This window comes from Hemiscyllium ocellatum, chromosome 20, assembly GCF_020745735.1.
Source record: "Hemiscyllium ocellatum isolate sHemOce1 chromosome 20, sHemOce1.pat.X.cur, whole genome shotgun sequence".
Taxonomy (NCBI): Eukaryota; Metazoa; Chordata; class Chondrichthyes; order Orectolobiformes; family Hemiscylliidae; genus Hemiscyllium; species Hemiscyllium ocellatum.
The window spans coordinates 6,349,521-6,372,183 of record NC_083420.1 but is presented as its reverse complement, the minus strand read 5'-3'; the positions used below and the strand labels follow the sequence as shown (position 1 = coordinate 6,372,183).

The 22,663-nt window shown below is 46.9% G+C and overlaps 1 protein-coding gene across 1 annotated transcript; it reads right to left on the bottom strand.

Moving 5' to 3' along the window:
- Positions 1-18,665: 18,665 nt before the first annotated feature.
- LOC132825560 (prestalk protein-like) lies at positions 18,666-21,083 on the bottom strand. The gene has a single exon (XM_060840938.1). The coding sequence runs from the start codon at positions 21,081-21,083 to the stop codon at positions 18,666-18,668; it is 2,418 nt and encodes an 805-aa protein (XP_060696921.1).
- Positions 21,084-22,663: the final 1,580 nt, after the last annotated feature.

Below are 22,663 nucleotides of genomic sequence, written 5' to 3'. Positions count from 1 at the left end.
TCTCTTTGAGAAATGGATTTAAGTTAAAGCAAACTCAACAACCCGAAAGATTAACAGTCGCTTCAAGGGGCACTCTATCAAAAACCAAAACAAATAATAATTCAGTATTATACAAAGTTGAGCATTCTGAAAAGAAGGTACATGCTAACACAAAACATTCATCTTTCACTCATCAGGACATTTCACAAGAACATTGATTCAAGGACAAAAAACCCAACATTCATTCTTCATAAGAGAAGAGTGCAGATTGGTGTGTAAGTGAAGTCTCATTGATCATGGCATTGTCATGAGGAGTGAATCAGTTAATGTTGATTGACAGTTAACTTCCTGGCCTTGTTAAAGTTGTAAAGCAGACAGGTTCTTTCTGATTTATTCAGGCATTGTCCTGAGCAATGAGCCAATGAATGGCTGTTACCTGGTTTATTGAGTTGAAACATGTGCAATGTGTGCGCATTTTATTTCAGTTTGCCCTGTGTATCAGTGTATGTACATGCCAATCCATACAAGTACAATATACTGTGAGGAGAAAGTGAGGGCTGCAGATGCTGGAGAGTTAGAGTGGAGAGTGTGGTGCTGGAAAAGCACAGCAGGTCAGGCAGCATCAAGCATAAGCTCTTCAGCTCCTCCTGAATAAGCTCTTCCTGATGAAAACTTTATGCTCAAAACGTCGACTCTCCTGCTCCTCAGATGCTGCCTGACCAGCTGTGCTTTTCCAGCCCCAAATGTTTTGACACTACACTGTGAACCCAACTAGGTCCTGAAACTTTAAATTGAGGTGAAAATCTCATTGAGACGATGCACTCCAGCATCTGTGGTGCCCGTTGGTCAGTCTCTCTCGATAAGTTCCCAAGTGCCCATTCAATCCGTGCCCTCAGCCTGTATGCCCTTGACACAGTAACAACATGGGCTTGAATCTAACCCCCCATCCCTTCACCAGTGTGTACCTGGCACCGACAGACCCTGCCATGGGTTCCCAGATTCAGATCATTGCCATCAGTCCAATCCTCTCGAGGGGGAATGATGTCTAGGAGCAGGCTTCCTGCACCAGGGTCAGGAGAGAAATTCCTCCAAGGCTGTGGGACAAAAATAGTTACTGGCCACAGGCATCAGCTGGAATAAAATTCACACGTGCTAACCCTTTCACCCTTTGTGTCATTCAATCCCTCACTGCTGTCAGTGATTCTTTCTCCATATCGCCCCTTCCCCATGTTTATCTGACTCTCCTTGTTTAACTAGTGAGGGGTAGTGATTTCAGCCTCCCGTCCCATTCCCAATGAGCGGGAATAGCTGGCACTCATGTATCTGGAAGGAGCAGCGGATCCCAAGCTGCTCCCAGTCTTGACCGGTGTATTGTGCCCACCCCAAATCAAAAAAGGGCCAAATGTGGCTAAGTTGGTGTTCATCTGGTCCCTGAGTTAGAAGGAGTGAGTTTGAATTGAGAGCAGCTCTGGGAGCCAATGGTATCTGGGCTTTGAACAAAGCAGCATGTTTCCAGGGAGGTCTCGGTAATCTCCACTGACATGCCCAGAGGCAGGTGATATCCTAAGTACAATGACATACTACGTCTCTTAAAGGTAAAAACAATGACTGCAGATGCTGGGAACCAGAGTCTAGATCAGAGTGGTGCTGGAAAAGCACAGCAGGTCAGGCAGCATCCAAGGAGCAGGAAAATCGATGTTTCGGGCAAAAGCCCTTCATCAGGAATACGTCTCTCAAAGGTCTACTGACCATGAGCGATAATGCACCAACCCCTTTGTTAAGGAAAGATAAGAGCCTATCACAGGCATGTATATATGTGGTTACGTATAGACTTGTGTTGTCAAGTTGATAATTAAACAATGAGCGCTGACAAGAATAACATTTCAAATTTCAATGTAATGCTTTGATGATCTGACAGCTCCTCCTGATATACCCATCTGGTATACCTATCCTCCTGGTATACCTATCCTCCTGGTATACCCATCCTCCTGGTATACCCATCCTCCTGATATACCCATCTGGTATACCCATCCTCCTGATATACCCATCCTCCTGGTGCACCCATCCTCTGATATACCCATTTTCCTGATATACCCATCCTCCTGTTATACCCATCCTCCTGATATAACCATCTGGTATACCCATCTGATATACCCATCTAATACACCCATTTGGTATACCCATCATCCTGGTATACCCATCTGGAGAGGTGCACCTTGATCTTGTTTGACAATGTGGTTTTCTTGCTGCAGTTTGCTGTCACTCAACATCACGCACAACCGTCATTGTCGGAGCGTTCTTCCCCACCCGCCTCACGTACGATTTTTATGTCCAACTGGCTGGCCGTGATTTCTCTTCCTTTTCAATAAATGTCCAACTGGTTTATTTGAAATCACAAGCTTTCAGAGCGCTGCCCCTTCCTGAAGTCAGTGCACCTGAGGGAGGAGCAACACTCCGAGCGCTTGTGATTTCAAATTAACCTGTTGGACTATAACCTGGTGTGGTGTAACTTCTGACAGTGTCTGTTCAGAACATCTGACATGAATGGTTGTAAACACTTCCGATCACCCAATACCACTGACATGCTGTGTGAGGTTAACACCATTGCTGAGCTTCTGAAATTTACCTTCTACTGGGATCCTAACTGCGGTATCTGTGACTGTGTGTCTCCTTAACCCTGCCCTTGCTGCCAGTGTTGTGCTGTTGCTCCCTCTCTGTTAGCTATCTGTGTTTTATTCACAGTTAAAAATCACACAACACCAGGTTATAGTCCAACAGGTTTAATTGGAAGCACACTAGCTTTCGTTTTGTGTTTTGTTCAGGGGTCTGGCTTGGCTTTGGAAAGCTGAGGTCCTGCACATTGTCAAGAAGTGTGGTGCTGGAAAAGCACATCTGGTCAGGCAGCATCCGCAGTGCTCACTGTCTCCGACCTGACCTCCTGCACATGCCCATTGGTACCAGAGGCAGCAAAGAAAATCAAAACATCTTTCGGGATAGTGGCAACAAGCCACGTCTGTGACAGACTGTGCAGGCTTGGTGCGCTTTGCTAACTGTCACAACAGTGTTTGCTGTCCTGAATTATTGTCAGTCCGTCATTACTGCTTCATACTGTGGCCCATCATTAGGTAATGTGTGGCCCTTTATCCTGCCTTAAAGATTCTTGCTGAAAGTTTTACGGTCAGGTGGATTGGCCATGCTAAATTGCCCATAGTGTCAGGTACATTAGTCAGAGTGGGTCTGGGTGGGTTACTCTTCGGAGGGTCGGTGTGGCCTGGTTGTTGTAGGGCCTATGACTATCCTTATTATGCCTCTCGGAGAGCTTCCCTGCAAATTAATTCCACATTCATGTGCACTGCTGCAGCACCTTTCAGTAACATGTTCAGGGGACACTCGTGGCTGTAGCTTGCACAGCATGTGTTGGAATCTGTTAATCCTGCAATGGGATGGCCTTCGAGAACTTTCAGTAGGGGGGTAACATTTTCACACAGAGGATGGTGTGTGTATGGAATGAGCTGCCAGAGGAAGTGTTGGAGGCTGGTACAATTACAGCATTTAAAAGGCATCTGGATGGGTATTTGAATAGGAAGGGTTTGGAGGGATATGGGCCAAGTGCTGGTAATTGGGAGTAGATTAATTTAGGATATCTGGTCAGCACGGACGTGTTTGTGCATGGGAGGGTCTGTTCCGTGCTGTACAACTCTGTGACTCTATCTTTTCTAGATATTTCTGATTGTCTGTAGAAAGTCTGGATTAAGATTGAGAAGCCCTTCCTTGCTATTGGGTAGAAAGGGTTTGAAAGCTCTTCTTGCTATCATCTATGACTTGGTCTATAAGTTGCATACTTTTTTGAACTGTTGTATTTCAGTAAGGATGTCACTAGATGCTCATTACAAGGTTTCTGCTATCTCACTCTCTCCTATCCATGATTCTTCCTTACAAACATTGACTGTACTTGTAAATCTGCGGAAACCTGAAAATGTCCCTTGACATTATGTCAGTGGAAATTAAACGTGCTCTTTAAGAAAACAACAACTAAGAAATTGCTACTTTTGTATCAGCTTTCAAGAACAAAGCACCCTTGGCTCCCATCTCTCTGTGGTGCACTACACTGTGTCTCAATTCAAATATGGGCTGCAGCTTTTTTATTGAGGCAATCTTTAAAATTGAATTTATCCTGAAAGAACTTATATTCCAATCAAAAGAAATTAGTTCTGTCTTGTTTGTGGTAAATGACCTACCCATAGATTTGCATAGCTCTCTGATAACATCAAAACTGATTCTGCAAAATGTTCCTTTTGTTTGAATTCTCTGTTGCCCAAAATAGTTTTATGGTTGGCCTTCAATTAGGTTTCCAAATATCTACCATGGAGATATTAGAGGGCTTTTGTTTTGATACTCACATGCTGTGAGCTTGCACCAACAGGGTATTTTATCTGATGCAGCAGTCTTTATGTTACCTCCTATAACATAAGACCCAGATGTCATGGTACTGAAGAATTTAACAGATGTTTATTTCAGCTCATTATTATACGCAAGCATTTTATTCTCCAGACACAGAGCAGCTGGACTAGCGTTAAGCTATTAGCTTGCATCAGGAGTATGTGTCCAGTAGAGTGCCATGCTTCAAGTGATCAGAAGAAAATTGGAGTTTGCGATCATTATACACTCAGGCAACTTGTTATGGTACAGTGATAAGCATATCTTTGTTTGTACACTAGCATACTGGCTGTGAGAGCTGGCACAACTGGAGCTGGAGCAGATTAGAGCTTATTGGCTGTGCTTTTTGCTTACGTCAGCTCCAAACTCCCTGAGGGCATCACACAAAAACGTGGCAGCCTTCATATAATCAAAGCTTCAGAGCTGACTGTAACAGTGTGACCTGACTCCACATTTATAAATACTCAATTAACTCAGCACAGAGGATGAAAACCAGTGTATCCAGACTGGCAAAGGTGATTGTGCACCTTTCCTATTTAAACAAAACCAGAGAGATGATTGCGAGCTAACCTGAATCCCAAAACCTCACAAACTGCAGAGTATTTACAATTAATCTACTGATGTGTTGCTCTAACTAGGTCAAGTCTAGCAGAGTCTTGAAGGGACTGACTAATCCCACTTGCATTGGGTGGAATTAATATCCTTGGGATATAGAGGCAGAAAGAGAAGGTAATTCGCCTCGACGGGACAAGAAATGAGACCCCAGAGTTTTCATCGCAAGCATCAGCAAAAATATCTGAAGGAAGGGAATAGAAAACTGCCCTGGAATTTTACAAAGTGAGTATAAACTTCAGCGTGAATGATGGGATGACCCAGAAAGTCAAAAATGAGCAAAGACATACAAAGGAATTTGCGTAATATTACAGGCACAGCAGGGAGTAATAAGACCATAAGACATAGGAGTGGAAGTAAGGCCATTCGGCCCATCGTGTTGATCCGCCATTCAATCATGGCTGATGGGCATTTCAACTCCACTTACCCGCATTCTCCCCGTAGCCCTTAATTCCTCGAGACATCAAGAATCTATCAATCTCTGATATCAATCTATCAATAATTGTACAATCAAACTTGGAATAGTACATGGACAAAGCAACATTTCTTTCAAGATTATGGGCTGTGTGCAGGAAGGTGGGATGAGTGGAGATACAGTGCATAATTGATTGTACTGGCTCAATGGGTCGAACGTCCTCTACTGCACTGTGTGTGATTCTATGATTCTAGTTCACAGTTAAAGTTCTGCTGAATGCTCTGTAATTATTTGGAGGAGTAGCTGACCTTTTGAGGATGTAAGTGGAGGGAAAGTCTACAGGAGGAACTTGTCACACTATAACAGAGAATCCCGTGAGTGCTAGTTTAATACGATGCAGACTATTTCTGCAGGAGTGAGGTGGGTCAGATCTCGCATTTAATCAGATGTTGGTGATGTTCTAAGGAATGCATCCAGCTACAGCAATCGTTTTGCAGTGTCAATCTTTTTTTATAAAATTGATTTGGATGAATGCTTAGGAACAGGGAGTAGGCTATTCAGCCCATCGAGCCTGTCCCTCCATTCAATGTGGGCGGCACGGTGGCACAGTGTTTGGAACTGCTGCCTCACAGCGCCTGAGACCCGGGTTCAATTCCTGACTCAGGCGACAGACTGTGTGGAGTTTGCACATTCTCCCCGTGTCTGCGTGGGTTTCCTTTGGGTGCTCCGGTTTCCTCCCACAGTCCAAAGATGTGCGGGTCAGGTGAATTGGCCATGCTAAATTGCCCGTAGTGTTAGGTAAGGGGTAAATGTAGGGGTCTGGGTGGGTTGCGCTTCGGTGGGTCAGTGTGGACTTGTTGGGCCGAAGGGCCTGTTTCCACACTGTAAGTAATCTAATCTAATCAATAAGATCATGGCTGATCCCAACATTCCTCACGTCCACCTTCCTGCTCTTTCCCTGTAACCCTCAATTCCCCAACTCATCGAGAATCTCTCTCTCTCAACCTTCAATACACAGGAGTCTACCCCCACAGCTCTCTGTCTGTGGCCAGCTGTTCCAAAGACTCACAGCTCACTGAGAGAAGAAATTCCTCCTTATCTCAATCTTAAAGATGTCTCTTTATTCTGAGACTGTGTTCTCTGGTCCTCAACTCTCCCATGGGGGTAAAATATCCTCTCAGAATTTACCCTGTCAAGCCCCTTAACAGAATGATACAAATCTGTGATAAACCTGTGAGGTATCCAAACAAGAGATTTTCTCTCGATGTAAAACCATTCCCGTGGCTTTGTTTGTGTGGGGCTGGAAAAGCACAGCAGGTCAGGCAGCATCCGAGGAGCAGGAGAGACGATGTTTCGGGCATGAGACCTTCTTCAGGAATCACTCATCAACTTACACCTGAAACATCGATTCTCCTGCTCCTCGGATGCTGCCTGACCTGCTGCGCTTTTCCAGCACCACACTCTTCGACTCTGACCTCTAGCATCTGCAGTCCTCACTTTCTCCAAGGCATTGTTTGTACGAGATCAGTCGTTGACATCATTTCATCACATCCAGAAATTCCATCACCGGACTTCAGATTACTCCAGTACAGAGACATCTTCGTCTGAAGCTGGGTTTTAGTATTAGACAGTGTCCAGCTGTTTAAATAAATTGATGCTGACAGAAATGAAACTCCTTTCATGGAAAGGAAGAGGAGACCAGTAAAGCCCCGAATGAAGAATCTTTCCAATTTTCTCTTAAGTCTCGAGCCGTCACCTGTGTTTGTTTAAAAATTGACTTTTGATTATGATTGAAGAGCTGAAGAATGTAGCCTCTGAAATAAGCCGACAGTGTGAGACACAGGAATTGCAAATGTGTCTTCAAACAGCTCCTAGTCCTACAAACCTTTCAAAGGCATCCACTCGGCATGTAAACAAGTGCTGAGTCTGAGAGATAGCCATCTCTGTGTACTTTCAATCATCTCCAGTGTCCAATCTATATTTATTTTCTGTATTTATTTTCCTATTACCTTTTAGTCATGTACAGCATGGTCCAACCTGGCCACGCCGACCAGATATCTAGCCCCATTTGCAAGCACCCAGCCCATATCCCTCCAAACCCTTCCTATTCATATACACATCCAGATGCCTTTTAAAGTTGTAATTGTACCAGCCTCCACCACTTCCTCTGGCAGCTCATTCCACACATGTACCACCCTCTATGTGAAAACGTTACCCCTTCAGTCTCTTTTATGTCTTTCCCCTCTCACCCTAAACCTATGCCCTCTAGTTCTGGACTCCCTGACCCCAGGGAAAAGACTTTGCCTATTTATCCTATCCATGCCCCTCATGATTTTATTAACCTCTACAAGGTCACCCCTCAGCCTCCGACGCACCAGGGAAAACAGCCCAGCCTGTTCAGCCTCTCCCTATAGCTCAAATCCTCCAACCCTGGCAACATCCTTGTAAATCTTTTCTGAACCCTTTCAAGTTTCACAATATCTTTCTGATAGGAAGGAGACCAGAATTACAAGCAATATTCCAACAATGGCTTAACCAATGTTCTGTACAGCTGCAACATGACCTCCCAACTCTTGTACTCAATACTCTGACCAATAAAGGCAAGGATACCAAATGCTTCCTTCACTATCCTATCCACTATGAACTCGACTTTGAAGGAGCTCTGTGAGCTCACACCCTCCGTGTGGCTGGTACGCTGGTGAAACAGAAGTGCCCATGTCACAAATAAAATTGTATCAACTAATAGTGGTGACACGGTGGCTCAGTGGTTAGCACTGCTGCCTCACAGCACCAGAGGCGCCGTTCGATTCCCCTCTCAGGCAACTGTCTGCGTGGAGTTTGCACGTTCTCCCCGTGTCTGCGTGGGTTTCCTCCGGGTGCTCCGGTTTCCTCCCACAGTCCAAAGATGTGCGGGTCAGGTGATTCGGTCACGCTAAATTGCCGATTGTGTTAGTCAGGGGGTAAATGTAGGGGGGGGGTGTTACTCTTTGGAGGGTTAGTGTGGACTTGTTGGGCAGAAGGGCCTGTTTCCACACTGTAGGGAACCTAATCTAACTGGCCATTAACAAAGCAGAAGTGTTTCATAATTTACTGTGTAATTGGCAGTTTAAATGCTTATGTATTGGTATAACTAAAATCTGAAGTTAGCTGAGCACTGATTAATTTTCATAAAACACTTATCGCAGAACTCACACGTTTGTTTTCTCACAGTAGTGCATTCTTTAATCACATTTCCAATATGATTTAGCTTCAGGAGAGTTGAGAAACCTGCAAAGTCTTGAAAGTCCTGGTGTAATCTCCGAGAATGTGCATAATTAATGGCCAAGTAATAAAGTTTCCTAGCTCAGGAGTAGAACGTGGTTATTTTTATCATGGACAACAATCCTATCGTAAGTGGCAGTGTCACCCACATTGCAAATTGTATTCTGGTCTATCACAGAGAGAGGAACAGTAATTTGTGTCACTGCATTAGACTAACCAATGAAAAGCAGAAGTGAATGCCTCAGTAACAAAAGTCTAGATTAAAGTGGTGCTGGAAAAGCACAGCAGGTCAGGCAGTATCTGAGGGGCAGGTCCTCGGATGCTGCCTGACCTGCTGTGCTTTTCCAGCACCACTCTAATCTAGAGGCTGGTTTCCAGCATCTGCAGCCCTTGTTTTTACCTACTCAGTAACAATAGTGCTGATTGTACCCAGTATCTTTCTCTGTGTGTTCTGGTGACACACAAACAGTGTATTGGCAACACTCAGCCAAGAGGGGGCACAGCTCGTTCCCATTATATGGTTCCAGCAAAGAGTTAAAAAATCCCGCCACACCAGGGTATAGTCCCACAGGTTTATTTGAAAATGCAAGCTTTCGGAGCACCGCTCCCATAAATAAATGATTCTGAGGAGCAGGTACAAATCTGTGTCAATTTTCTGCAGTGCCCAAACGGGATGTTGTATTGAGATGTGAAATCCCATTCAAACCAGGAGTAGGAGGAGGCCACTCAGCCCATCCAGCTTGCTCTGCCATTTGATCTGTGGCCTATCTCCATACACCTGTTGTTTGCCGATATCCTTACTAAACCAAAACCAAAGTATCCACCTCAGATCTTACACTAACAACTGATTCAGTATCCACTGTCATTTGGGGGAGACGGTTCCAAATCTCTACCAGCCTTTGTGTGCTAGAAACTGCTTTTGAACATCTCTCCTGAAGGGTCTGGCTCTAGCTCTCAGCCTCATGCCCTTTAGTTCTAGAATCCCAACCATAAGAGAGTTTCTCTTTGGATGTAGGTTTGCTCGCTGAGCTGGAAGGTTCATTTTCAGACGTTTCGTCACCATACTAGGTAATATCATCAGTGAGCCTCCGGTGGAGCACTGGTGTTAGTGACCCGCTTTCTATTTATGTGTTTAGGTTTCCTTGTGTTGGCGATGTCATTTCATGTGGTGATGTAATTTCCTGTGTCGGCCACGTCATTCGCTATGTTGATGATGTCATTTCCTGTTCTTTTTTTCTTTATCCTTTCCCATTAATATCTTGAAGACTTTGCTCAAACCATCCCTTAACTTTCTAAATTCAATAAAATCAGGACTTATTTGTATAAATTCTCACCCCCTGATGTCCAGGTATGATTCTTGTAAACCTCATTGTACTGTCTCCAAGACCAACCCCTCCTTCCGAAGGTATGGTTTCCAGATCTGCTCACAGTATTCCAAGTGGGGTCTAACCAGGTTGTGTGTAACTGCAGCCCAATGTCTGTATTCATACACACCAATCCTTGAGATATAAAAGCCAACATTTTGTTAGCTTTTTTGATTAACTTCTGCTCCGGTTTGCGGCAGAACCTCAACTGGACTCACCACATAAACACAGTGGCTACAGGAGCAGGTCAGAGGCTAGGAATCCTGCAGTGAGTAACTCCCCTCCTGACTCCCCAAAGCCTGTCCCACCATCTAAAAGGCACAAGGCAGGAGTGTGATGGAATATTCCCTACTTGCCTGGATAGGAGCAGCTAGGAGAGAGTGAGGACTGCAGATGCTGGAGATCAGAGCTGAAAAATGTGTTGCTGGAAAAGCGCAGCAGGTCAGGCAGCATCCAAGGAGCAGGAGAATCGACGTTTTGGGCATAAGCCCTTCTTCAGGAAAGGAGCAACTCCCACAACAGTCAAGAAGCTTGACACCACCCAGGACAAAGCAGCCCACTTGATTGGCACCACGTCCACAAACACCCACTCCCTCCGACACTGATGCAGCAGTGTGTACTATCTACAAGGTGTACTGCAGTAATTCACCAAAGATCCTCAGACAGCACCTTCCAAACCCACCGCCACTTCCATCTAGAAGGACAGGGGCAGCAGCTACAGGGGCAGCAGCTACATGGGAATACCACAGCCTGCAGGTTCCCCTCCAAGCCCCTCACCTTCCTGACTTGGAAATCTATCGCCGTTCCTTCAGTGTCACTGGGTCAAAATCCTGGAATTCCCTCCCTAAGGGCATTGTGGGTCTAACCTACAGCACATGGACTGAGGCGGTTCAAGAAGGCAGCTCACCCCCACCTTCTCAAGGGGGCAACTAGGGACAGGGTAATAAATGCTGGGCCCAGCCAGCAATGCTCACATCCCACAAAAAATTAATTTAAAAATAATTCCACTGTTAATTTGCTCAGGATTTCCAGCAAGCTACCCTCTCCTTCTATTGTAAAACCTGGGACAAAGTAACTATCCAATATTTATTGGTCAGAGTATTGAGTACAGGAGTTGGGAGGTCATGTTGTGGATGTACAGAACTTTGGTTAGGCCACTGTTGGAATGTTGTGTGCAATTCTGGTCTCCTTCCTCTTGGAAAGATGTTGTGAAATTTGAAAGGGTTCAGAAAAGATTTACAACGATGTTGCCAGGGTTGGAGGGTTTGAGCTATAGGGAGAGGCTGAACAGCCTGGGGCTGTTTTCCCTGGAGCGTCGGAGGCTGAGGGATGACCTTATAGAGGTTTATAAAATCATGAGGGGTGTGGATAGGGTAAATAGGCAAAGTATTTTCCCTGGGGTCAGGGAGTCCAGAACTAGAGAGCATAGGTTTAGGGTGAGAGGGGAAAGATATAAAAGAGAGCTAAGGGGCAACCTTTTCATGCAGAGGGTGGTGTGTGTATGGAATGAGCTGTCAGAGGATGTGGTGGAGGCTGGTACAATTGTAACATTTAAGAGGCATTTGGATGGGTATATGAATAGGAAGGGTTTGGAGGGATATGGGCCGGGTGCTGGCAGATGGGACTAGATTGGGTTGGGATATCTGGTCAGCATGGACGGGTTGGACCGAAGGGTCTGTTTCCATGCTGTACATCTCTATGACTCTATGGCTATGACTCTATTTCCCTAATAGTCCAACATTGTTCCTGAATATCTACTGTCCCTTTGTGTCACTATAACATTGCTTCTCATTGATGTTGATGTCCTTTTGATGTTTGCTTTCAGAATGGGCTAGTTAAGGTGACATATGGAGCTCTCACCTTGATCAGTCATGGCCCAGATGGTAAGAGAGGGAGCATCGGAATTGTACGCAACATTGGGGAGGCCACAGCTGAGGCACTGGGTGCAGTTCTGGTCCCCACACTGTAGGAAGGATGGGATTGTCATGGAGGGGGTGCAGGGGGAGATTCCCCAGGATGGTGCCTGGGATGGAGCGCTTCAGCGATGGAGAGAGACTGGATACATTTGGGCTGTTTCCATTGGAGCAGAGAAGGCTGAGGGGGGAACCTGATAGAGGAGTATAAGATTATGAGGGGCATGGACAGGGTGGATGGGAAACAGCTGTTCCTCTGAATTGAAGAGTCAGTAACAAAGGAGGCATAATCTTAAAGTGAAAGGCAGGATGTTTCAAGGGGACTTGAGGAATAGCATGTTTCACCCAGAGGGTGGTAGGGGTCTGGAATGCCCCACATAGGAGCGGAGTTGAGATGTGAAACTTCACAACTTTAAAAAAGTACTTGGACGAGCACTTGAAATGTGATAACATTCAAGGCTGTGGGCCCAGTGTGTGGGCTCAGTGCGTGGGCCCAGTGCGTGGGCCCGGTGAGTGGGCCCAGTGCGTGGGCCCAGTGCGTGGGCCCGGTGAGTGGGCCCAGTGCGTGGGCCCAGTGCGTGGGTCCAGTGTGTGGGCCCAGTGCGTGGGCTCAGTGCGTGGGCCCAGTGCGTGGGCCCAGTGTGTGGGCTCAGTGCGTGGGCTCAGTGCGTGGGCTCAGTGCGTGGGCTCAGTGCGTGGGCCCAGTGCGTGGGCTCAGTGTGTGGGCTCAGTGCGTGGGCTCAGTGTGTGGGCTCAGTGCGTGGGCCCAGTGTGTGGGCCCAGTGTGTGGGCCCAGTCTGGGAAAGTGGGTCTGGTGTAGTGTTAGTATATTTCTGGCAGTATTGACTCGATGGGCTGAATAGCCTCTTCTGTACTATCTGATTCTATGGACCTGCTCTGATCAGCTGCTATACGTTTTACACCAGTGATGGTGACCATGAGACTAAACCCACATGGTTCATCTTTCCTTGGCCCAGTCGGGGACTCCAGACCCACAGCAATGGACGCTGCTCCATTGACAATGGCCTTGGGCGCCACGTGCTTCAAGGACACTCAGGGCTGAAAGTACAAAGCATTGCAAGCGATTGTAAAATGATCACATTATGATCAAAATCCTATCGCAGCTTGGAATCCTGACTCTCCCGAAGCTGAATTGCCTTTTCAATTAAACCAATAAGTGGAACCCTTTATCATGCAGTTGGAGGCCGTCATACTGCACACATTCCCCTCTTCCCTTGTCTTCAAAATGACATGTAGCTGAACAGGGACAGGTTTATGAGGACCAGATTGTTCCCTGTTGTGGAGTGAATGAAATGATGACGATACTCAACGCTGACAAGGAGGCAGCCAATGGCTGAGTGGTCTCTCTGGAGGGTGGTTTATAGACAAGACCCTCTGGAATTAACAGGGCCACTTTAAACTTCATGGATAAGTTCCTTACAGATAAATGTACACACACAGCTCAGCCCCAGTTTTTAATCTTTCCCCTGCTGATGTGAGCTGTTATGAATTATGCTGGTGTCACATTTTCCAAAAGTCGAAAGCCACTCTACCCAATAACAGAAACGCCTGGAATGTGGACTGTGAGAGGGTTCGGTTTCTATGGTAACGCACACAATCTAATAAGCATGCAGCTTTATTTTAACTATTGCAATATTTTATGACAAACAGGAGAATTCAGTTTCCTCCTGTGTGACCTGTGATCGCCCGTTTCTGCTTGTTATTCCCATGTGCTGAGTATAGATATTTAAAACCAAGACATGGAGAGGCAGGTGCTTTGCATTTGAGGCACAGGAGGGAGTCTTAATAAGGAGCTCAAATACAGACAGCATCATCGTATGTGCTATCACAACTCAGGTCTCTCGTTCACCATATTTACAGAGTCCGTGGGTTACTGCAGTCAGAGACATTGCCACAATTCATTAAATATTTACTGTCCTAGCATCTAAGAGTATGATTGGATTTAACTCATTATTTTCACACGACATAAACTCAGCGAGGGGCTTCCATCTTGTTCCAGGGAGATGCTGTCGTGATACTGTCTGAGCTCCTGTATAAAACCTGAGGAAGTGAGTGTGTGAGTGTGTGAGTGAGTGTGTGTGTGTGAGAGTGTGTGAGTGTATGTGAGTGTGTGAGTGTGTGTGAGTGTGAGTGTGTGTGAATGTGTGTGTGTGTGAGAGTGTGTGAGTGTATGTGAGTGTGTGAGTGTGTGCTCACACCTGAGGGAACCCCAGCTCGTAGAGGTGAAACAAAAAGCAGCAGAGTTCATACACACATCATAGAATCCCGACAGTGTGAAAACAGGCCCTTCGGCCCAACAAGTCCACACCGACCCTTCGGTGAGTAATCCAACCAAACCTATTCCCCTACCCTATTACTCCTGACTAATACACCTAACTTACACATCCCTGAACACTATGGACAATTTAGTATGGCCAATTCACCCTAACCTACACATCCCTGAACACTATGGACAATTTAGCATGGCCAATTCACCCTAACCTACACATCCCTGAACACTATGGGCAATTTAGCATGGCCTATTCACCCTAACCTACACATCCCTGAACGCTATGGACAATTTAGCATGGCCAATTCACCCTAACCTACACACCCCTGAACACTCTGGGCAATTTAGCATGGCCAATTCACCCTAAACTGAACATCTATGTGGGAGGAAACCAGAGCACCTGCAGGAAACCCACACAGATACGGGGAGAATGTGCAAACTCCACACAGGTAGTTACCTGAGGCTGGAATTGAACCCAGGCACCTGATGCTGTGAGGCAGCAGTGCTAACCACCGAGCCCCCATGCTGATCCTCACACTCTCACACATGCTCTCTCCAACACACTCACACACACTCACAGATACTTGCACACACTCACACACATTTACACACACTCACACACACACTCTCCCAATTTCCCAATCACACTCTGACACTCACACACTCCACACACACCCTCACTCAAACACTTGTGTGCACACACACACATTCACTCACACACCCTCCTATATACTCTGTCACACTCACTCACTCACACGCTTACTCACATGCACACACTCTCTCTGTCACACACACACACCCCTACCTGATATCCCATTATCCTCACCCAGCTGGTGTACAATACCTTTGATGTGCCACTAAGATACTCCAAAGCCACCTCACTAACCTGTCAATCACCACAGCCAGCCTATTGGTACAATACCCACCCCACTAGCTGGAGCACTACACACAGTGCACTCACCCACACACCCGGGACCCTAACCCCTCAAGCAATTGCCCAGAATCCCCATTCACCTTATTCAATTCCCCTCTTTCCCCCACAGACACCGTCCCAGTGTTGGGCTGTTCAAAAGGCCCACACAGAACACACAGTGTACATGTGTGTAAAGGATTCATACAGAACATACAGTGTACATGTGTATAAAACATTCATACAGAACACATAGTGTACATGTGTGTAAAGGATTCATACAGAATATACAGTGTACATGTGTATAAAACATTCATACAGAACACACAGTGTACACATGTGTAACAGATTCACACATAACACACAGTGTACATGTGAATAAAGGATTCACACATAACACACAGTATACATGTATGTAAAGGATTCGTACAGAACACTGTGTGCGTGTGTAAAAGATACACACAGAACACGCAGTGCATATGTGTATAAAGGATTCACACTGAATACATAGTGTACATGTGTGTAACAGATTCACACATAACACACAGTGTACATGTGAATAAAGGATTCACACATAACACACAGTGTACATGTGAATAAAGGATTCACACATAACACACAGTATACATGTATGTAAAGTATTCATACAGAACACAGTGTGCGTGTGTAAAAGATACACACAGAACACGCACTGCACATGTGTATAAAGGATTCACACAGAACACACAGTGTACATGTGTGTACCAGATTCACGCAGAACATGCAGTGTACATGTGAATGTAGGATTCACACAGAACACGCAGTGTACATGTGTGTAAAGGATTCACACAGAACACGCAGTGTACATGTGTATAAAGGATTCACACAGAACAAGCAGTGTACACACATGTAAGGGATTCACACAGAACACACAGTGTACATGTGTGTACCAGATTCACGCAGAACATGCAGTGTATATGTGAATGTGGGATTCACACAGAACATGCAGTGTACATGTGTGTAACAGATTCACACAGAACATGCAGTGTACATGTGTGTAACAGATTCACACAGAACATGCAGTGTACATGTGCGTAAAGGATTCACACAGAAGACACAGTGTATGTGTGTAACAGATCCACAGAATATGCAGTATCTGCAAACAAATTCAGAAATTGCTGAAGAAACTCAGTCTTTGTGGAGAGACAGTGTTAACATTTCGAGTCCATTTTTCAGAACAGTTCTGGCGAAGGAGCACTGGAATTGAAATGTTAACTCAATTTTCTCTCCACTGAGACTGAGTTTCTCCAGTTATGTCTGGTTTTATTTCAGATCTCCAGCATCCACAGTTTTTTTGTTATATTTTATTCACAGCGTACATCTGTGTGCAGGAGGTACATGTACGTGTACGAAGCAAACACATGAGCCATGTTGAGCATTCAGAGTGAGAGACACACACACACACGCAATGATCATGAAAGGATTGTACACAGAACACGGCAGGGAAATAAAATGAATGCAGGAGTGAAGTCACAACTATGAGTGACAGGTATGAGAAAGAACCCTCAAGTAGTGAAAATGACAGGGTGCTATCTCCATCTCAATAAAATCAGTCTTCTTCCTTTGAAAGGTAGTGAACGTTAGAAGTTCTGTTGGAATGTTTTCCCAAGGTTCATGGAAGAAGAATGATATTGATTTAAAATGAGGATAAGATTCTACTTGCAGTGAGCTTATGAAAGAGGGAACCCTTCCCTTTGGAGATCCAGCTCACAGGTCACTCAGGGAATATCAGTAAACACCGGAATTTCAAACTGCTGTTCTGAGGATTAATATTTCCCTCACTTCTGTCTCAAAATACGCACACAATTTCCATTCCATTTTCCTGCAAAGAGGTCCCTTCGTCTGATTGGCCTGTTGTTCTGCGAGCTGGCTGCCGGGAGAGGCAGAGGAACAGCCTTCGCTGTTGCCCACCTGAGTCTCTGCAAGGGCACGGAATGAAGGCAGGGAAAGGCAGAGCTTTCCCGAGGGGCCCCCTGGCAGTAAGCGGGTGGGAATGTGGCACTGACTGGCACAAAGTCACAAGCACAGCAAGGTCCTGTTTGTTCCTTACTGTGAGATGCTGAGGCAGGAGGACACAGGGGCCCTGGTCCTAAGGTCATGGTTGATGACTGGAGGACTTGAAAGGGCTTATGCTCAAAACATTGACTCTCCTGCTCCTCAGATGCTGCCTGACCCACTGTGCTTTTCCTGTGCCACACTCGACGACTCTGATGACTGTGTCTCAACTCCACCTTCGTATCACTTTGTTTCCCTCAGGGACAACAAAGCTGTCCATCTCAGGCTTGAGAGCTCTCAACAAATGGGCGTCCAGTTCGAAAGGGGGAAGTGATGGTCCTAATGGTATTATCGCGGGACTGTTCACCCTGAGAGCCAGGTAATGTTCTGGGGAACCGGGTTTGAATCTGAATCTGAATTGCATATATTTAATGTGGAAATAAATATATCCTTGAGTATCAAGGGTTACAGGGAGAAGGCAGGAGAATGGAATTGAGAAACTTAGCCAGGATTGAATGGCGGAGCAGAATTGATGGGTTGAATGGCCTAAGTCTTTGTGAATCCCAACACAGTAGATTGTATAATTTGAATTAAATAAAAGTCTGGAATTTAGAATCTCAAGATGACCATGAATCCATTGTCAATTATCAGAAATAACCCGTCTGGTTCACTAATGTCCTTCAGGGAAGGGAACTGCCATCCTTACCTGGTCTTGTCTACATGTGACTCCAGACCCACAGCAATGGGGTTGATTCCTAACTGCCCTCTGGGTAATTAGGGATGCTGGTCTCATCCACATTCAATGGATGCAGAAAAAAGGACTCTGAAGATACATTCTCCAAATGAAGAAGAGGTTTCCCCTCACAGATCCTTTGTTCCATCCTGTCCACACTGACCATCATTCCAAACTAAACTAGTCCCATTTGCCTGCGCTTGGCTCATATCAATCCAAACATTTCCTATTCATAAACATAACCAAATGCCTTTGAAATGTTGTAGTTGTATGCACATGGAATTCGACGTTTCGGGCACAAGCCCTTCATCAGGAATGATGAAGGGCTTGTGCCCGAATAGTCGAATTTCCTGTTCCTTGGATGCTGCCTGGCCTGCTGCGCTTTAACCAGCAACACATTTTCAGCTCTGATCTCCAGCATCTGCAGTCCTCACTTTTTACTCGTTGTATGCACATCTCCAGCAAGGAATGGCCTTAGCAAGAGGGAAGAGCGTACCTGGATCTCCAACGTGCCACTCTGAATTCAGCAAGTTCAGAGCACAGGCTGGGGCCCTCACCTTCCATTCCAGCATCCCCAGCACTTTCTGTATTGATTTCACTCAGCATCGACCCCGAGGAACCCTCTGGGAATGTGATACCACTTGTGAAGATTTACTCCCAGGAGATCTTGTGATCCAGATGGTGATGGCCCACCTCTTGGGACAAAACCTTTGTGATCTATTGTGACACCAGGACATGGTCTACCCAATGAGTATCGATGGCAGATGGTAGGAGCAGGAGATATTTATGGCCAGTATCCAGGGGTGTGATGGGGCACTGACAATGGCCAGTATCCAGGGGTGTGATGGTGTAATGACAAAGGCTAGTATCCAGGGGTGTGATGGTGCACTGACAAAGGCTAGTATCCAGGGGTGTGATGGTGCACTGACAAAGGCCAGTATCCAGGGGTGTGATGGTGCACTGACAAAGGCTAGTATCCAGGGGTGTGATGGTGCACTGACAAAGGCCAGTATCCAGGGGTGTGATGGTGTAATGACAAAGACCAGTATCCAGGGGTGTGATGGTGCACTGACAAAGACCAGTATCCAGGGGTGTGATGGTGTAATGACAAAGGCCAGTATCCAGGGGTGTGATGGTGTAATGACAAAGACCAGTATCCAGGGGTGTGATGGTGTAATGACAAAGACCAGTATCCAGGGGTGTGATGGTGCAATGACAAAGGCCAGTATCCAGGGGTGTGATGGTGCACTGACAAAGGCTAGTATCCAGGTGTGTGATGGTGTAATGACAAAGACCAGTATCCAGGGGTGTGATGGTGCAGTGACAAAGACCAGTATCCAGGGGTGTGATGGTGCAATGACAAAGACCAGTATCCAAGGGTGTGATGGTGCAATGACAAAGACCAGTATCCAGGGGTGTGATGGTGTAATGACAAAGGCCAGTATCCAGGGGTGTGATGGTGCAATGACAAAGACCAGTATCCAGGGGTGTGATGGTGTAATGACAAAGGCCAGTATCCAGGGGTGTGATGGTGTAATGACAAAGACCAGTATCCAGGGGTGTGATGGTGTAATGACAAAGGCCAGTATCCAGGGGTGTGATGGTGCAATGACAAAGACCAGTATCCAGGGGTGTGATGGTGTTATGACACAGGCCAGTATCCAGGGGTGTGATGGTGTAATGACAAAGACCAGTATCCAGGGGTGTGATGGTGTAATGACAAAGGCCAGTATCCAGGGGTGTGATGGTGCAATGACAAAGGCTAGTATCCAGGTGTGTGATGGTGTAATGACAAAGACCAGTATCCAGGGGTGTGATGGTGCACTGACAAAGACCAGTATCCAGGGGTGTGATGGTGCAATGACAAAGACCAGTATCCAAGGGTGTGATGGTGCAATGACAAAGACCAGTATCCAGGGGTGTGATGGTGTAATGACAAAGGCCAGTATCCAGGGGTGTGATGGTGCAATGACAAAGACCAGTATCCAGGGGTGTGATGGTGTAATGACAAAGGCCAGTATCCAGGGGTGTGATGGTGTAATGACAAAGACCAGTATCCAGGGGTGTGATGGTGTAATGACAAAGGCCAGTATCCAGGGGTGTGATGGTGCAATGACAAAGACCAGTATCCAGGGGTGTGATGGTGCAATGACAAAGACCAGTATCCAGGGGTGTGATGGTGTAATGACAAAGACCAGTATCCAGGGGTGTGATGGTGCAATGACAAAGACCAGTATCCAGGGGTGTGATGGGGCACTGACAAAGGCCAGTATCCAGGGGTGTGATGGTGTAATGACAAAGGCCAGTATCCAGGGGTGTGATGGTGTAATGACAAAGGCCAGTATCCAGGGGTGTGATGGTGTAATGACAAAGACCAGTATCCAGGGGTGTGATGGTGCAATGACAAAGACCAGTATCCAGGGGTGTGATGGTGTAATGACAAAGGCCAGTATCCAGGGGTGTGATGGTGCAATGACAAAGACCAGTATCCAGGGGTGTGATGGTGTAGTGACAAAGACCAGTATCCAGGGGTGTGATGGTGTAATGACAAAGACCAGTATCCAGGGGTGTGATGGTGTAATGACAAAGACCAGTATCCAGGGGTGTGATGGTGTAGTGACAAAGACCAGTATCCAGGGGTGTGATGGTGCACTGACAAAGGCCAGTATCCAGGGGTGTGATGGTGTAATGACAAAGACCAGTATCCAGGGGTGTGATGGTGCACTGACAAAGACCAGTATCCAGGGGTGTGATGGTGTAGTGACAAAGACCAGTATCCAGGGGTGTGATGGTGCACTGACAAAGGCCAGTATCCAGGTGTGTGATGGTGTAATGACAAAGGCCAGTATCCAGGGGTGTGATGGTGCAGTGACAAAGACCAGTATCCAGGGGTGTGATGGTGTAATGACAAAGACCAGTATCCAGGGGTGTGATGGTGTAATGACAAAGACCAGTATCCAGGGGTGTGATGGTGCAATGACAAAGACCAGTATCCAGGGGTGTGATGGTGTAATGACAAAGACCAGTATCCAGGGGTGTGATGGTGTAATGACAAAGACCAGTATCCAGGGGTGTGATGGTGCACTGACAAAGACCAGTATCCAGGGGTGTGATGGGGCAATGATACAGGCTCATGTTCCAGGGACAAGGCTTTGATTTGCATTTTGGCAGATGGTGAAATTGGATTTCAATTTTAAAAATTGTACTAAAACACCAGTATTATAGGGTAGTAGGCCTTACAGAACATCAAACCTTCTGCATTCGATATGGTGATGGTTGATCAAATGTATCAATATCTTCTATCTACTCCTTCCTCATCGCCCTGTACCCCACCAGGAATCAGTGTTTGCCTTAAACATAGCCAGAGACTGAGCATCTGCAACACTCTGTGGTACCGAGCTCCTGAAAATAAAACAGTTTCTCCTCCTCTTGGACTTCAGTAGTTTTATTTTTCAATTCAGTCCTTTGGTCCTAATCTCCCCAACTGGGGGAAAACATCTTCCTTGTATTGACCCTGTCTGGCCCTTTAACTGGGACCACCACACCATCGTCAATTGTAAAGATCCATTCGATGTCCTTCAGGGAAAGAACCTGCCATTTCTATCCAGTCGGGCCTACACGTGACTCCAGACCCACAGCAATGTGCTTGATTCGTAGCTGCCCTCTGAAATGGCCCGACCCCCACCCCCCCCGACCCTCTCACCCCACCCCCTGACCCTCTCACCCCACCCCCTGACCCTCTCACCCCACCCCCCAACCCTCTCACCTCACCCCCCTCTGACCCTCTCACCCTGTCCCCTCTGACCCTGTCACGCCGCCCCCTGACCCTCTCGTCCCACCCCCTCTGACCCTCTCACCCCGCCCCCCGACCCACCCACCCCGCTCCCTGACCCTCTCAACCTACACCCCCTCTGACTCTCTCATCCCACCACCCGACCCTTCACCCCAACCCCGACCCTCTCACCCCACACCCCCGACCCTCTCACCCCACACCCCCGACCCTCTCACCCCATTCCCCCGACCGTCTCACCCACACCCCTGACCCTCTCACCCCACCTCCTCTGACCCTCTCACCCCACCCACCGACTGTCTCACCCCACCCCCCGACACTCCCACCCTGCCTCCCCTGACCCTCACCCCACCCCCCTCTAACCCTCACCCCGCTCCCTCTGACCCTCTCACCCCCTTCCCCCGACCCTCTCACCCCACCCCCTCTGACCCTCTCACCCCACCCAGTGCCTCCTCACTTTAACGCTGGACCCAGCCGTGCCCAGTCCAGTCTGTACAACATGTGGGTAAAAGTACGCATCTCCATAGCAACAGAGGCCCGTTGAGGCGTTGGTCAGCACAGGACTCTTGGCCATTCCTGGTGGGTGGGTGGGGGGCTGATGTGGGGAGCAGGGAGTGGCAGTAAGGATGTGCCCCCTTGCCCCACTCAAGGTGAGCATCGCAGGGCAGTGGGACGGAGCTAAAGCCAGGTGGTGAACTGAAGAAACGTGTTCTTGTTACCCTAACCCCAAGGAAATGCCAGCAGCAGCTGTTCATTTGCAATGAAAGGCCGAGTGGTGGGCAAGTAGCATAAACACTGGCACCACTGGTGTCCTCCCTGGTGACAGCGGCAGCATCGCGCACACATCCCTCAGAATGCAGTTGCATGTCTGTACAGACAAGTGTTTGCCAGAGAGGGGGAGCAGAACGTAGGAGAATGGTCAGCG